Source organism: Podarcis cretensis, assembly GCF_951804945.1.
Source record: "Podarcis cretensis genome assembly, chromosome: 2".
NCBI lineage: Eukaryota > Metazoa > Chordata > Lepidosauria > Squamata > Lacertidae > Podarcis > Podarcis cretensis.
Window position 1 is genome coordinate 79450641 of NC_137171.1, and position 17827 is coordinate 79468467.

Below are 17827 nucleotides of genomic sequence, written 5' to 3' on the forward strand. Positions count from 1 at the left end.
TAAGATCAGTCAACCAGAGATCTAACACCCTCATTTATTACACACGGGATTGTCAATTTGCCTTTAAAAAAATCTTAAATCCTGTTCCAAAGAATCTGCAGATTTGACTATGTCACCTCTACGAACCACCTCTAGGAGTCACCTGAGGGCCAAACTACATGTTTATAGATTTTATAGTATCACAGCCAGTATAGATTCCGCGCCCCCCCCCCCCGGGAAATGCTAGCTTCAGGGGAAGGGTCAAATTCCCCTTCACAATCTCAATAATTATCAAGTGTTCACCCAGCTGATGCTACAAGCATTTAATATCATATCTAGCCTGGCTCTTTAGTGAACTCGGTAACTTCCATTCCAGGCCTGTGGACAGGAGGCAGAGGATGAATTTGCATGATTTCTTCTTTCTCTGTAAAGTGAGTCTTTCCATCACTATGTAGCAAAATCCATGTGGAACTAGATAGTAAGGATTTGCTGGATGTGTGGTGAATTCAATGTATTTATCTGAGAGCAACCCACAACTGAAGATGCACACCTACACTTACAGTGGTGGTGGTTCAATATGAGAAATATGGGTCTATGGGTCAAAAAACAGCTTACCTACATCTCCAAGGGGCACTCTGCTGTGCTTGAAAGTGATAAACTTGTTCTTGAAAACTGCATCACATCTAAAGATCCCTCAAAAGGATGCTGAAGCTACAAAGCACATTCTTCAGAGAATATAACAGTGCGAGGAAATACACTGTTAATAGCTCCACAGTTCTTTCCAAAATGGTATTTTAGAGGGAAATCGCTCCAGTATTTTCTTTGCTTTTATGCACACAGTGAACTAGATATTGCAGACAGGGCATCACGGGTACATAATACACACATTTACGAACATGGTGCACACACATCAAATGTGGAAAATCGGTTAAAAAACCGACTGAATGACAAACTTAAATTTAATTTATTTTATTAAAATAAGATAATCAGAAGAACCTGTGTTTGCAATAAATGCTTTTCTCTGAGGGGCAATGAAAACAAAGTTAAAACCCAAATCAGCAAGGGAAAACCTGTATATGCCAAGTTTCTTTATAGTGCATCTCAGAAAAAAAGTTTCAAAACAGACTTTATTTTGCAGAAATTTACTAACAGTATTACTTATTTTGCCTCTTCTCCTCCCAAAAAACTATAGTTTCTCACCGGACCCTCAGAGCGCCGCAAGAAACAAGTCCGAAGTACCCAACAAGCTTCTTATGTTACTGTTAGATGATTGTAGGAAGATTGTGCTAGCTTCTTTCTCTGGACAGTACTAGTTATAATATATTCCTTGCTTCAAAATGAGTATTTTCCACATGTGCAAAACTGTTTTGTGTTGACTTAATATTGATGTTGATCTTGAGAAATGCTTAGAAGTGGAAACTTTCCAGAGCTTGAATTCCCCTCTTCCCTTAAGTCTTCTTTGTGGATGGCCATTTTAGTTAAAATTCCTCCAGCCTGAATGGCACAAAGTCTTAGAATATCAGAAGAACAGCACCATCTGCATTGACTTTCCTCAAATGCTAAGCTATTATTTTGCTATAGAAAAATACCAGTCTATTCAGCATAATGCAATTTCAAAGAAACCTGTTTTCTCTTTTTTTTTCCTTTTTCCTTTTTTTTTTTTGCATATGGGATAAAGTAAGGCTCAAGTGCATCTATAAAAAATAGTAATAGGACCTCTTGTATACTGTCTCTTAACTATTTCAATATGATAACCTATAGAAAAAGGCAACGTGGAGTTTTTTGTCCCTGTAGGATTAGAACGGTAGAAATTCATAGCAGCTCATTCTCAAAACTGGCATCCAGCTGAATCCCATTGCTGGCTCTGCAATCCTGTAGACTGAGGCATTCAAAAGCACAACTGCTAGAACTGTTATTGGAGAGCAGTGGGCAACGCGCAGAGATCTCCTAAAACACAGGTAGCTTTGTCGAAGTCAACGTGCAAGAATTGATGTCCTGGGTGTGAGTTGCACGATGCAGAGAAGGTTCTGAAGCACTTCGGTTGATTTTGGGTAAAGAATGCTGCAGCAATTCAATGGAAGACAATATCTAAAGTAAAGAGGGAAAGGGGGGGGGGAGAGGAAATTATAACGGCCTGTCCAATTTCTGTGCAAGACTATATTAATTACAGTACCGACAACTTCCTAGGTCTAGACAAGGCTACAAGCGCAAATTTTGTGAAAGCTCTTGCCAGCCCCACCCACTTCCCTGTGTCCATTTCCTGTTTATAAAATAAAGAGCAGACAGGACAGCGTTTATTTTCTGCCTTGTGAAAAGCGTGAGTGGCTCACAATACACACCCAAAGCACAAACCTATGTGCAGGGAAACCCACAGGTTCCTGGCAATAACTTGGGAGTGACCACGCTACAACACAAATACCCAGTTTTAAAATACAATCTTAAAAAAATCAAATTATAGTATCTCAGCGTTACTGAAAAACAGTAAAGAAAAGTGAACATGGTTATCTGGAAAACTGTTTCATTATCTCCCACTAATGAAACATTTTGGTCTTATCAGAAGCAGGAAATACCAAGAAACATAAAATTGAGAATTTTAGTGTCTCTCAGGAAACAGATAAACAGAGATATAAATCTGTCTTTCTTTCTATAATTTATATATATATTTATGTATGTGTGTGAGAACGATTAAACATAATACGCCTCTCTCCCCGCCACCCTCCAAGTCTGCCTCTCTCTCATAAATGCAGATATATACATAAGAGAAGGGTAAAATTTGTATCTGTCTTGTTGTTTATGTATTTTATTACCCTTCTCTTGTATATATTAAATCATATATAATATTATATATACACAGCTGTATAATGTGTCCATCTTGCCCGAAGGGGAGGAGAGAAAGCAGCAGAAACGCGTTAGGAAGCTGCCAGCCTCTAGCTCCCCATGGAGACCTCTCTCCCCACTCCAAATGCCACCTGGGGGACGTCTGAAGAATCAAGAGGAACGGAGAAGAAAAAGAGGCAGCCTCTGCAATGACAGTTGTTTGTCCTTTCTCTTTCATCATATAATTTCTATCGACACTTATTTTAAAAAATAATTTTATGTAAACTACTTTGTGAAGTCCATCCGATAAGCAGTACATATATTCAATAAATACATACCTATAGGTTTTTGTTTTTAATTATTAAGGATTTTCCTTGATTACAAAAGCACATGCATTGTATTTTTCTTCAGGTTGTGTTTTCTACAAGATCAGTTACTTTTGTCGTGAGACATTGGTGTTATATGCAGTACAGGGTTGGGAAGAAAAGAAGGGGTGGGGAGAGAAGGGTGGGGTGGTAAAGCCTATACTCTTTTACTTAGTGTATGTGTAGGGTTTTTGTGTCAGTGTCACTTGGGTAGGTTCTCTTTCTATTCGCTTGTTATGTTTCCTTGATGGTGGGAGAGGTTGGGGTGGCCTAGGGTGTGGTTGATCACCTTTGGTTGGCTGCAGTGGGATCTGTTTCTGTGTGTGAGGAGGGTGTTGTTGGGTTAAGTTAATACATACCTTTAGTTATACCTGTCTTTGTGCATGCATAGGCACATGTAGGCATGTCTGCATGCCTATGTGTATGTCTCTTTCTCTAGAATATTCTCTCTCTCTTGTTGTAATTCAGTCATGGAACTCACTGAGTTCCCTTGGACCAGTCACTCTCTTTTAGCCTAGCCTACTTCACAGGGTTGTTTGCAAGGATAAATTATGAGGTGTGAAGTGAACCATGTGCTCTAATCTTGACTTCTATGGAGTAAAAAGGTAATAAAATAAAGTAATAAAAATATTCCCTTGCCTGCAGTTTAAGAGATTAGTTTCCCCATTATTTTTCACTATTTGAACCAACATGTTCTCTCTGTCTCTTGCTTTATTCAAACACACACACAAGTTTATTCGTTTTGTAAAGCTCTAAAATCAAACTTAATTCTTACCTGGGGGAAGAGAGGCCTTTCATCCCTGACTTTCTTCACACAATCTGCTACGAGTCTCTTCATAGCTTTGGGGCAGTTTTTGTAGAGTTTGCTGAGGTCTGGTGATGCATAGCCACGACCAACCATGAAAATGATCTAAGAATAGGCAAACAAGCAAACCTTAGAAGTTTAGGGAGGCAGCATCTACGTTGAAAATAGTTTTAATGTAAACTATTCACTGTTCTCATGGAAATATGGAGGGCAGCTGCATGTGGTTTCAAGGGGGAAGGGGACATCACTCATAAGTGATACCATGGAGGGCTGGGAAAGACTTCTGTCCGACAATCGGAAGGGCTATGGTTAGATGGCCCACTGGCCTGGTTTGGTTTAAGGAAGCTTCCCATATTCTCAAGACCCCCCTCACTCACTGCCAACTACCAAAATTAATTGCCAAATACATTCTGGCCCAAGAAAGAATATACGCACATGGAAGCTGCTTGCCAGATGGGAACCTCCTGCAGACTGGTGAGGGATCTGCATTGTGATAAACAGGCCATTTTATCTAATTTAGTACAAATTATAGCACATGTCATTGTATCTTCTTCCCCAGTGCTTCCAAAGTAGTTGACTTACAAGAAACAAATGTGTAACCTTCTAATGGCTCTATTTATCTCTTAAGTTGAGAAGCCAGCCCCAGAAGCCTTTCCAAGCACCCACCACCACCATAATCCTGTGAGGGAGAGAGTGGAGATACACTTGTTGGCCTCAGCCCTTCTACCATGTTCCCGTTGCACTTTCAGAAGGGTCATTTATGCAGAAAGCAGCTTCTCCTTGTGGAAGGAGGCTCACCGCACAACCAAAGCTTTCTGCGGGCTTCTAAATCAACCATGAAGCCTCCAACCTTTTCTGTGAGAAAAAGAGGTGTTACAACTTCACCCAATGCTTGGCATTGCCAAACAGTAGTCCCCCTTTGCTGCCCCATAATAAAAAAGGGGGTGGGCTTGCCGATTTGGCTGCCTAACCACTCCCAGCATCCTTACCAACTTCAGTGCTGGGAGGGGGCTGGGAGCACCATACAACTGCTGAGACACGTCTGCAGCTTCAAAGTTTGGCAGAAGGCTAATTGCCCACCATGCTCACCAGAGGGTGGTGCCACACTTGCGACAGTGAGTGGTAACTGCCTCTAAGGTAGCACTGAGCATGCACTACAGCTACTAGACCAGGTAGGAACCTTACGCTTGCCACTTTAGCATGTCATATTACTTTAAAGTACAAGGCACTTCTTTCTCCTAGCATATAACAATTATTTCCATCTGGGCAGACAGGCTTAAGAAACAATGAAGGCAGAGTTCACAAGCAGTGTTAGCCTATCCTGCCTTCGATCCTCAGGTTACGGCTTTCCTAACGCTCAGCCCAACCCTTGAGAAGACACAGATCCTTGGAGACCAATGGGAACTCCAAGAACACACAACCCAGATTTCACAAGGGAATTAGTTGACAAATTGGCCCCTGTATCAAGTGTTAACACAATGTAGATTTTTTTTCAGTCCTCTAGAACTCTGACTCAACATTCCGACCAGCCTAGTGCTAACAAACACTGCATAGCAAACAAGCAGTTTGGGCAAAGTATACATGATGTTATACTGACATTTCAATGTTACTGCAAACATATACCATCTGCAAAAGCTTTTATATGGGATTCCCTGCTGCTTAGATACACACAAGCCAAGATCTACTTTTATTATTTGCCATCTTCGCAGCAGACTGGATGAGGTGGAATATAAATTACATGGTTCTTTGCTCCGTAGCCTTCTAAATAAAATCCAGAAACTCTGAAAATAATAAATTTGGAAATACAATGCATTGCATTTAAAAAATGATCGTTTCTCACCTGGTCTCTGTTGTTAATATGGGAATAAGGTAGCTCTCCGGTCATCAGTTCATAGAGTACAATTCCATAAGAATACACATCTGATTGGAAACTGAATGGATTGCTATCCTGCATTCGAATCACTTCTGGTGCCTTTATTTTTTTATATATATATAAAAAAACCAGATTAAGAATTCATACATGGAGGGAAAAAGAAAACAGAGTCTCACGGCATTAAGGCCACAATAAAAAACAGAATTAAGCCACTGCATTAAATTTATTTCCTCAAACATTCAAATTGGCATTGGAAACAATGGAATGAAAAATGTGGGGTTTTTTAAATCAGGGAAAATACAATGGAACACATGATCGTTCCTCTGCCCTCATTTCCACGCTGTCAGCTTGAGGCCAGCAGGGCCCTGGGTGAGGTGGCAGAACTGCAGTCATATCTCACCAGCTTCTTAAAAAACTTAATATAGACATTGGCCTAGTACAGAAATAAGAAGTAACTATGGTTTGTCATTACAAGAATGAGCCTGCACACATCTGACTTCCTTGCTCCCGCTGCGCCCCCCCCCCCCCACCTTCCTACATACAAAGGAGATCAAAAGCTTCCATGCTCAGTTTGATATCCTGGCTTCTTTTAACTACCTAAAGTTCCCGAACTTTGGGTGTACAGTGGTACCTTGGGTTAAGTACTTAATTCGTTCCGGAGGTCTGTTATTAACCTAAAACTGTTCTTAACCTGAAGCACCACTTTAGCTAATGGGGCCTCCCCCTGCCGGAGCACGATTTCTGTTCTCATCCTAACCCGAGGTACTATTTCTGGGTTAGTGGAGTCTGTAACCTGAAGCATATGTAACCCGAGGTACCACTGTAATGGGAATCTGTGGTTAGTTCAAAAGCATTGGCTTGCCCCCTCTGATTAAGACCTTGGATGGGGAGGAACCCTGAAGTTCACACAGGCTCATTCTCATAACAAACCCTAATTTGTTTTGAAAGGCTATGTATCCTGAAGCCTAGTCAAAAAGCCTATCTGCAGCACTTACCCACTCAAAGTTTGCCCCCCCCCATGTTAAAAAGAAAACTGCAGCTCTAAAAGCACACACAGATATGCACCTTCTTTTGCAACACCGGAAGCAGCCATGCCAATTGTAGAATAGCAGTACTGTATGCTAGTTCTCTGGTATTTAAGCAAGGATGAGGAACTTTTGGCTCTCTAGATATTGCTGCATTCCACTCTCCTCATCCCCAGCCAGCAGTCAGGGATAATGGAAATTGTAGCCCAAAAGCAATCCAAAGGTTCCCCACCCCTGGATTAAAGGATAAGCAACATGTTTTTGTCATATACTGCACATTAAAAACAAAAGTTAAAAGGAATAACTTTAATGTCAGACCAGCTACAAGCAACAGCTCCATTGTAAGTCACTTACCATCCAGAGAACGGATCCAGTAGGTTGTTCTACCTGTTGGGAACCACTCCACCTAGATTTGACTGTTGCCAGCCCAAAGTCTCCAATCTTCACTGTGCGGTCTTCATGAAGAAATATATCTACATAACTCTTAAGGAACACACATGGACAGTCACTTCAGTTACCAAACACCGTCATCCTTGCATCCAGGCCTGTTTCCAGAAGATATTCTACACTAGCTTTTAATGAATGTGTTTTAAGAACACAAGATGGATCAGACCAATGGCTTATCTAGTCCATCACCTTGCTCTCACAGTGACTTACCAAGTTTTTAAATATATTGTAAAATATTCGGTATTAAAAGGAAGGTGGTATGGTGCCAGACCCTACCTAAGTACATCCTTTCTTCTCCCACACCTTCCCCACTCCCCAGATTTTTATTACTCTCAGCACTGAACTTCCATCTATAGGTAAAAGGGAGGTGCTTGAGTCCGTCAGCAGACTGCTACTATTTTTAAGTTCTCTCAAAACACACAATTTGGTTTCTTTTAATTAAGTTTCTGTTTATCTGCTGCACTTTATAGAGTCCTATCCACTGAAAGCTCCAAAGGACATTGAGTTTTCCAGAGATAGGACCTGTAAAGAATGCAAACCATACATTATAAGGTTTGTTTTTTAAACAATAAAATAAAATTATGTGTTATGAATTTAGAGATCTTGAAAGCAGCCCGTTTTCAACTCAGATCTGCAAATGAAAGACAGCTAACGAATGCAGAAGTAAACTTCAATATTGCCATTTAATTAACATGTCTTCATATCACTTAATCATCAGAACAAACTAGAAATACTATGCCCCGTGCTCCATATTGATCTAGTGAAGGCAGGCCATCAGAATTTCACCCAGTAAGAAAAGGATACTATTCGATTTCATATCTCTGTGTATTATATTCTTCGCATGTAAGTAGCTATAAACAAAATTTGAGACATGAAAATGTGAACATATTTACATGTCAAAAGTCAAGTTACAAAGCAACAAACTACATCCTTAATCAAACACAATGAAGATTATCATTTCCTCAGTAGTTATCTACTGTAGCTAGAAAGCTTTCATTTTATCAATTTAGAATCAGACAGTGCTATTTTTGTATATCAGGAAAACATCTTTGTAACCTCTACTTTCTCTGGAAGACTGCCCGGTGTTTTTATATTTCAAGTTTTACAGGCACTATCAAGGTCTGCCTGGACCCAAGACAGCACTACCGTGATTTTCTCTAGCACTATTTTGTCTTTGGAGTAGTCAACACCACTTCCATAGCTACAATGATTCAGTCCATTCTTTATTCAACAAGTTCTGCCACTGCAGGCAGATTACTCACTCCATTCCTTGTGCCGTCTGTCTTGCAATATCAATACGTTGTAACATCTGGAACTTGGTCTCCTGGACATGCAGGTGTTTATACAGACTGCTTCCTTCACACCACTGTGTGACGATGGCCAGGTTATCTTTAGTCATGTAGCCCATGAATAGCAAAATATTAACATGCCGGGTTTTCCTAAGAGAAACAAATAGGAATCAACATATGAACATGGAGTGTGTGTTTAGTTTTGTAAGTTAAATAAACATGTGAAATTTAGATCTCTATTGATTTAGGGGAGTGGATTTTTCTTCTGATCCAAAGCTTTCCGAAAAACTAGTACCTCTGAACCCAAGCTGAAGCTCAACTACTTTTCTCTACAGTGGTACCTCAGGTTACATACGCTTCAGGTTACATAAGCTTCAGGTTACAGACTCCGCTAACCCAGAAATAGTGCTTCAGGTTAAGAACTTTGCTTCAGGATGAGAACAGAAATTGTGCTCTGGCAGCGCAGCAGCAGGGGGAGGCCTCATTAGCTAAAGTGGTGCTTCAGGTTAAGAACAGTTTCAGGTTAAGAGCGGACCTCCGGAACGAATTAAGTAATTAACCCAAGGTACCACTGTATAGCAAAGGTTTTTCAGGGAGATGTAAATTTAACAAAGAAAGAGAAACATCTATTTATAGAAATAAACGTCTTTTACTAATGACAGAATAATGAATGAACCTGAATTTCCCTGTGCATATGTTGCTCTTTGAATTTTGCCTATGCAGTCTTTCCTGCTTGGATTTGAAGGTGAATTTGAGCAGCATCCAATATAAACTGTGTATGTGCTTGTTGGGGGGGAAGCTGTCCCTCTTCAGCTAGTCAGGCAGAACCCCCTGGAACACTGTTCTGAAGGCTGGCATATCCTCTAGTGTGGTATGAGACACAAGCAGCTGCTGCCAGAAAGGGGATGGGGGGGTGTAAATCAGCAAATCCTTCCCTTTGCATGCAAAGGAGTGCTTTGTGCACCCTTCTACCCCAGTCTGTTGCCCAGTGAACAGCTTTGAGGACTAACAAGCAGGACTGACCCAGAACAGTTTGCTGTCTGAGGCAAAGGACAAGATGGCACTCCCTTCACATTCCATACACAGAAGCTGACTGGGCTGACAACAGGCTCTTTCTCCAAACTGGTAAAATGTTAGCATCCTCCACCGCACTTGAGTCAGAAGGCTACTTTTTAGAGTGGTCAGGACATGTCATGAAGAATACATAGACTTGCCCTCCAAAAGATAGGAATGATTGGGGGGTGGGGAGCACAGGAGGAATAGCCAAGAGGCTGCTGCTGCCCCTCAACATCTGCTACCTGAGGAAGTTGGCTTATGATGCATAATGGTAGGGCCGGCCTTGACAAGTATTGATCACAGTTCCAGCCAACAAGGAACTGTAAGCTAACAAACTGAATATCCCTGCCTCAGGATAATCTACAATTTGGAGGCAGCAGTATGAGAGTCTGATAAATCTTCCAGTTCTGTTTAGTTCACTATCCTTGCAATAACCTCACACAATAAAGAGTTCTACTGAAAACACAATGAGCTTGTGCATCCAGCCACTTTAGACAAGAGTCAACTTAATAAAAGCACTAGACAAGCATTTTAAAGTCACCACGTTGGCTTACCTTAGCACAGCCACTTCATTTCTGAAGGCCTGAAACTGCTCTGGGGTTGGATCTACCACCTTTAATATCTTTACTGCTACGTCTCCTGCAAACATAACGCAACAATTGTCTCTCAAGCACCATGCCAACATCCTTACAACAATGACAAGCAGTCCACTGAAGTCTGTACACAAATTACATGCAGGAAGGAACCAGAGTTTCAGCAGTATGGTCTGCATGCGGAAAAACCCAAGGGCAAACCCTGCCAGAGGCAGGAACTCTGGGTCACTAGTTCCATAAGCCCAAAGGACTTTGGGATATGATTGAGTTCACCGTAGTGATATTACGAACATTCTGTCAGAACAAGTATTTCTGCTTGCCACACAAAGAATCTGCCTTTCTCCTTCCCCCGCACATTATTCTGGGGTTCTTCCTAAACCCCAGAGCCAATTTAGGGAGCATAGGGGCATTCGGGGGAGGAGGATGGAAAAGCCCCATTGTGGTAGCAGGACTCATTGCATAAGTTCTCACTAGTGCAACTGTTGGGCTGAATCTGGGTCACAGTGTTTAATAAACAGTAGGCACCCACACCCATTCTGATTATCACATGGTAAACCGGGGAACTCTCTAAAGGGTTACACTGAGGCACAGAGGTCTGCTCAAAGGGAAAATATACAATACCCCACAAGGCAGGACCAAGCATTTGAGTACACTAAGTAGTTCTTTGAATCTTGGCCACTATTTCCAAATACCCACTTCCCTTACACCAATGCAAACGCACCTTATAACAATAATGGAAGAGCTGTTTATAATTTGTTGTAAACATGATAATGGAAAAGATGATGAAATGTGGCTGCTAAAGTTTGCTCAGCATGGCGTGTGCAATGCCCCCTCCTGATGAGCAGGACATATGGCCAGCCTTTCTCCCAATTTTGAAACTGAATGAGCATCATTGTAATTTGGTGTACTGGGTTGCTGTTATTTCATTCTGCAACTCTATAAAGTATCTTTTTTTTCTTTACATTTGTTTTACCTACCTGCTTTTTTTTGTGTCTACATGTTTTTGTACGTAACAAAAATCAATAAACACTTGAAAAAAATGACAGAGACAATATTTCAAAAAATAAAAATGGAAAAATGAAACTGTAGAGGTGAGAGGGGATTGTTTCTGCAGCTGAGCAGCAATTCCCATCACCTCCCCAGTTCCAAAGTTGGAATGAAGGGTTCTCTGCCCCATACATAATTATGGGAGCAGTTCTTATCAGAATCAAAATGAATCAAAAATATTAAACCTGTACACATGGCCAAAAGTATATATTTTTTACTATGTTAAGCAATTTTAATATTGACATTTTCCAACAAGAGTGGTAGGAATACTTGATACTTACCATGCCATTTGCCTTTGTAAACAGTCCCAAAAGAGCCTGACCCTACTCTGGTAGAGAGCATCACTTCACTTGCTTCTATTTCCCAATAATAATTTGAATCTCTCTGTCCACGAGGTCTCTGGAAAGCAAGTAAATATTTACAATACAGACAGCATGGCCTGGAAACCAAGTTTCACAGGTTCAGATTAAAGCTTGCCACAAGTATGATTAATGATATTTGGAAATAATCTAGATCTGACTATGCAGTACATACACAGTTATAATGTAGACTTAACAAAATGTCAACAGGAAATATGTTTAAGCAAACTAAGGACTGAATGGGCATCTGTATATTTCTAAATCTGTTGTACAGCTGGAAAATAATCTATGCCGTAACATCACTCCCAATAACTTTTTTCTATTTAATGACAATCAGATTTCCCTCTTATACAAATGTGGTCATATTCGCATCTCCACGCTAACAGCCTGTTTCTAATACTTCCTGTACCAGTAGACAAGAGCTTATCAGCTGAAACAACACAAAGTCAGAAATTGTAATTTTTTACTGGTTCAAGGAGCTGATGTAAAGATCTAGGTGCTGTATTATGATACTGAGCAGAGTAATATGGAGGCAGGTGCTATTGCAAATTGGAGACTAAGGATGGGGAACCCATGGCCCTCCATGTTGCTAGACCACAACTCCCATCAGCCTTAGCTGACACGCCCAATGGTCACAGATGAAGGAAATTGTAGTCTAGCAATATCTGAGAAGGCCCACAGGTTAGGCTACCCCTGCCGGAGAGTTGCACTGTGTTTGTTTATAGAATCAGGGTGAAGGCATTAGTGAAGAATGTAAAATAACATTGACAAACACTTGGGCTTCTTTTAGAAGCTCACACACTATTCAGCTATGGCGGCAACATAAAGAGTATGACACAGAATACATGCAAATCATAGCGACACATCCAGCTGCAAGCTTTAATAAATTTGAAAATCACATTGTATACTCTGAGTATCTTCCAGCTGTAAATACTCTGATACATACGATTTTTTTCTCTTGTGAATTACATCCTGCAGCTCTCTCTCTTGGGGCTGGAACTGGTGTTTTAGGCTGGGACCATCCTGTTGGACTTGTATTGTTGGGGCTTCCAGATATAGCTGAGGGTGATGCTGCACATGTTTGAAGAAAGATGAAAGAGGCACTTACTAACATTAGACAACCCCCATATCGGAAGCAAGAAAAACACGCGGGAACTGGTATGACACCATGTTGTGCAAAGCCTAAGTGTGTTTTACTGAATAGATGATGCTCTGTGCTCCAGCAGCATGCTAACATGGAAGCACTTTTTAATGTAGAAACATTCATAATATGAAGCATCATAATTCAGTGGCAGAGAACAAGCTTTCCCTGCAGAAGGTTCCAAGTTCAACCCCTGGCATCTCCAGGTAGGACTGGGAAAGACCTCTTGATGGAACTCTGGAAAGCAGCTGCCAGTCAGAGAATACAACATTAAGCTAGATGGTCTGAATCAACCTAAGGCAGCTTCCCAAGTGGCCCTCCCAGTATCCCACATATTATTAAGTGAAACACTCACCAGATTCACTGTGACTACGTATTGCATCCTGAAACAAAAAGAACAGGTATCAACACTTCAGCATAATTGCTCTGGAAGGCGGAATAGAGCAGAAAATTTCTCGCTAACGAGAAACTGACTCAGCAGCTTTAATTGTAGACACCAAACCACCACAACATTTGGAGATGCTGGCCATCTAAAATGAAGTATGCCTAGCTTTTAAAATGAAGTTGGCGAATTAATTGTTGAAGTATTCACAGGAGCATTCAAGTTAACGTTTCATGAAAGGCCACCATGAACCAATCAAGTTAGTGGTGTAACATGTATTTTGCATCACCTACTACATATAGAGCAAGTCCAGTTCCATCTGGTCGTATTTAAACATAGTGATGAATTGAATCTGTAAAAGTGGAAATCCACATGGCCCCCACTGTACCACTGCTGCAGCTGAGCTCGTTTCTCCTTCTCTCACTGCATGCCACACATGCTACCCTGTGTAAACATGCACAGCTCTGATATAAGGCAATTTTAGAATGGTTCCCATTTGTCCTGCATTATCCAATGCACAGTTTGTATAGCGGATAGAAAGATACAAAAGCAAAATGAAAGGTCAAAAGAAAGGTGAGAAAATAGCCGGAATGCAGTTTTTCTGCCAAAGCTAAACTGGTCTCACCCTGTGAATTGTCTAGAAGTCAAATTGAGCTACTCAGAGCTCTTTGAAGGAAAAGTAGTGTGTAAGCACGTTCAACAAAATAAAAATAATGAGGCTTCAGACAGATTTCTAGTCAAGACAGAAAACACGCTGGGCAAGATGAAACACTGAATAAAACCAAGTGTAGAAGTATAGCTCAGTGAGAATTGCTCATCACCTTTCATTCTAAGGAGGTTCATTTGGAAATGGGCAATTGGGAACAGTTCCTGGAATCCGAAGAATTGTGTGTGCTCACGCAACAGAAGTGGGGTGGTGCTTCTGCTTCAATTGCCACATAAAATCCTGCTCCAACGGGTCTCCCGACCTTCAGAAGCAGCTCTACAGAGACACAAGTGGCTTCAGCAGGAAGGGAGAAGGATGGGGAAATCCCCACACAGGGGACATAGGCCTTTGGATCCCTGCCAGCTAAGCTAAAATGTGGACTTTACAGGAACTTTCATGCACTTGCTGTGGCTTGGATGTGGCCACAAAGGCACAGGCTGTCCTCTGTTTAAAAAAGGCACAGGCTGTCCTCTGTTTAAAAAACACATTCCAAATCCTGAATTTCTAAGAAGAAGAAAATATTCACTGCATTTCAAAGCTGGGTGTTCCCTCATCCCCTGCCTTGGTTGAAGGTATGACTATTAAACCCTGCAGGTACCACATGAAGTGCAAGGCATGCGCAGCAAACAAGGTGAAAATGGCTGCGAAAGGTAAGGTGTCTAGTAGGCAAGCTACAGAACCATACCAAATTGTTCATGCTGATTTGGTTGGACCACTAGCGCCCTCTTTGGGTGGAAATAGGTACTTCATGGTTCTCATTGATGCATTTTCCAGGTATATTTATGTGTACAATCTCAAGCAGAAATCAGAGGCTTTTCCAAGGTTCAAGGAATTCTGTGCTTGGTTGGAAAATGTGCATGGCAAGAAGATAAAAATTCTTTTCACTGATCGCGGGGGGGAATTCACTTCTCAGCAGTTTGAAGCTTTTCTGTCTGAGAAAGGAATTCAACACGATTTGTCTAGTCCTCGCTCGCCATGGCAGAATGGACTTTGCGAGAGGGCAAATCAAACATTGCTTCAAGGGTTAAAAACCTTGCTGCATGATGCAAATCTTCCAGAGAGTTATTGGGCTGAATCTCTCTCGTGTTTTACTTACAGTTATAATCGCAGGTTATCTTCAGCGATTGGTTGTACCCCCTATGAGAAGATGTTTGGCAAAAAGCCATACATCAAACACATGAAAATTTTTGGTTCTGACATGTGGGTTCACTCACCACAAAACTCCAAGTTAGACAAGCGTGGTTTGCATGGTATCTTTCTAGGTTATCAGAAAGGTTCTTACAGAATAATGATGACTGACTCTAAGACAATTAAGCTCACAAGAAGTGTTGAGTACAATGCCAAGTGGGGGGAGAATGTGGGAATTTTCCAATGTTATCCTGATGACAGTGATGAGACTGAGGATAGTCAAAAGCAGCCACAGCAACCCACACCCACTGATGAAGGTTCTGATTCTGAGTCTGAAACTGAATCGGGTGATTCAGAGGATTTCAAGAGTGCGAAAGCCTCTATGCGACCCTCTGAAAGCTCTGATCAAGAATTGGAGGAACCATTGTTCACAATAGGTCACTTTTCTCCTAAGAAGGAAGAGGAGAGTGTTGAAGACCTAAGGCTAATTCGCAGGTCACAAAGAGCCACAAAAGGCAAACCTCCAAAGAGATTTGCTGATGAGTTTGCTAAGATAGCAGTAACAGCTGTTAAAAGCTCCAAGAAGGTATTTGAACCTTCAAGTTTCCAAGAAATCCAGGATTTGGATTCAAAGGAAGCTGAGCCATGGTTAAATGCCATGAAGGCTGAGCTTGATTCCTTAGAAAGGAACAAAACATGGGAGCTTGTTCCAGTAGTTCCAGGAATGAAACTGCTTGGAAGCAAATGGGTCTTCAAAGCGAAGACTGATCAAAATGGCAAGATAGTCAGACACAAAGCCAGATTGGTAGCCAGAGGTTTTGCACAGGTACCAGGTGAAGACTATCACGAGACCTACTCACCCACAGTGAGGTATGAGAGCATTAGGCTTATGCTCAAGCTAGCTGCAGAGGAGAATTTACACATTAGTCACCACGATGTGAATACAGCTTTTCTGTACGGATCTCTAGGTGAATCTCTTTATATGCTTCCACCTGATGGCATACAGGTAAAACAGGGATTTGTTTGTGCTCTGAAAAAGTCCCTTTATGGTCTCAAACAAAGTGCACGGTGTTGGCACACAAAACTCACTGAGGTATTGTTTTCTCTAGGTTTTAAGCAAGGGAAAGCTGATCCATGTGTATTTGTCAAAGAGGAGGGGCAAAAGAAACTGTATTGTTTGTTCTATGTTGATGATCTTTTATTCTTTTGGAAAGATGTCACAATGTACAATAACGCCCTAGCTCAACTGAAAGAGCACTTTGACATGAAAGATCTTGGTGAGGTAAACAACTACCTATCTCTGGAAATAGAAAGAGATCAAGATGGTAACATTCTAGTACACCAGTCACGGAAAATTGCTGATGTGTTAAGCAAACTAAACCTGATGGATGCTAACCCTGTAGACACACCGATGACAACAGGTTATCAGGTAGATGACACTGAAGAAGCATTTTCTGACACTACACTGTACAGAAGTGTGCTAGGCAAGCTAAACTTCATTGCCAGATGTTCAAGACCTGACATTGCTGTTAGCTGTAATTTGCTAAGCAGACAAGTCAACAATCCTACTGTTAAGGATTGGAAAGCTCTGAAATGCATAGCGCGCTATTTGAAAGGCACTATGCATTACAGACTGAGATTTAACAATCAGAAGTCTGGTGGTCTTGAGATATTTGCAGATGCAAGTTTTGGAAGTGACACTACAGACAGGAAAAGTACGTCTGGAGTTTGCTACATGTACAATCAGGGTCTATTTGATTGGTCATGCAAGAAGCAAACAACAGTTAGCTTAAGTCCTCGTGAAGCTGAACTGAATGCACTGTCTTATTCACTCAAAGATTGTGAATGGTTGTTACAATTGTGCAAAGACGTGAAAATTCCTGTCAAATGTCCAATCCAGGTTTACCAGGACAACAAAGCATGTTTGGCTTTGCTGAATTCTGAAGGTTGTAAGCAAAGCACGAAGCACTTGCAATTGAAGGTGCAACATGCTAGGGAACGTATTCAGAAGGGACTCGTAACGGTGTCCTATATGCCAGGTAATGAAATTCCTGCTGATGTATTGTCCAAGATTGTATCAAGGGATCAACACTGTACCTATGTGCAGAAGTTGGGTTTGTACTGATATTGTACGAACACGCTGCCCAGTGATGTTCACAGAAAGGGGGAGGATGTTGGTTTCTGCTCTCTTCACTGTGCAGCGAAATGCTTGTCACAAGACAATGTTTACATTCCACACTCAGAGTTGCTGTTGGAGTTTCTCACGGGAAAGGAGACTGGATGTGACGTACACTGGTTTCCTGTTTTTCTCAGTTCTCTCCGTGCTTCAGAGGGAGAGGATGCCTCTCTGCTCCTTGCAGAAGCAAGATGCTTGTTTGTAAGCTCTTAGCATTGAAGTGTAAATAAAGTAAAATAATGTAGAGTATGTGGCACGTACTGCTCATCATTCCGCTGTGCTCGGGACTCTGCAAAATCAACGCACTATACTGTATTTTTCGCCCTATAGGACGCACCGGCCCATAGGACGCACCTAGATTGGGGGGGGGGATAAAGGGAAACAATTTTATTTCCCCCCCCCCAGGCACGGGGCTGGGGCGGGGGAAGCCCGAGCTTCCCCCGACACCAGCTCCCAGAACAGGAAGCTCTCCGCAAGCCCAAGCTTCCCCCGATCCCAGCGCCCAGAACGGGACCCAGAGCCATGCCGAAGCTGCGTGCAGCTTTGGCATCGCTCTGGGAGCTTGCGGGGCTGGGGGAGGGGGAAGCCCCAGCCCCCAGAAGCCCTCCTCCAGCCTCCCCGCTGTCCCCCGAGTTTGCG

The 17827-nt window shown here is 41.8% G+C and overlaps 1 protein-coding gene across 15 annotated transcripts in view; it reads right to left on the minus strand.

The window, feature by feature from the left end:
* Nucleotides 1–932: 932 nt before the first annotated feature.
* Nucleotides 933–17827, minus strand: part of RAF1 (Raf-1 proto-oncogene, serine/threonine kinase) — a 72498-nt gene continuing 55603 nt past the window's right edge. For 13 of the 15 annotated variants that reach the window (XM_079965036.1, XM_079965030.1, XM_079965026.1 and 10 more), the window contains 11 exons: nt 13152–13179; nt 12602–12726; nt 11578–11695; nt 10211–10295; nt 8574–8750; nt 8116–8162; nt 7219–7337; nt 5807–5938; nt 4402–4449; nt 3937–4071; nt 933–2067 (listed from right to left, as the gene is read on the minus strand). In XM_079965036.1, the coding sequence (XP_079821162.1) occupies nt 1927–2067; nt 3937–4071; nt 4402–4449; nt 5807–5938; nt 7219–7337; nt 8116–8162; nt 8574–8750; nt 10211–10295; nt 11578–11695; nt 12602–12726; nt 13152–13179 (1155 nt within the window). In that variant the 3' untranslated portion in view covers nt 933–1926. The remainder of the gene's footprint in view (nt 2068–3936; nt 4072–4401; nt 4450–5806; nt 5939–7218; nt 7338–8115; nt 8163–8573; nt 8751–10210; nt 10296–11577; nt 11696–12601; nt 12727–13151; nt 13180–17827) is intronic. The other 2 variants (XM_079965029.1, XM_079965027.1) reach the window with 1 other exon arrangement.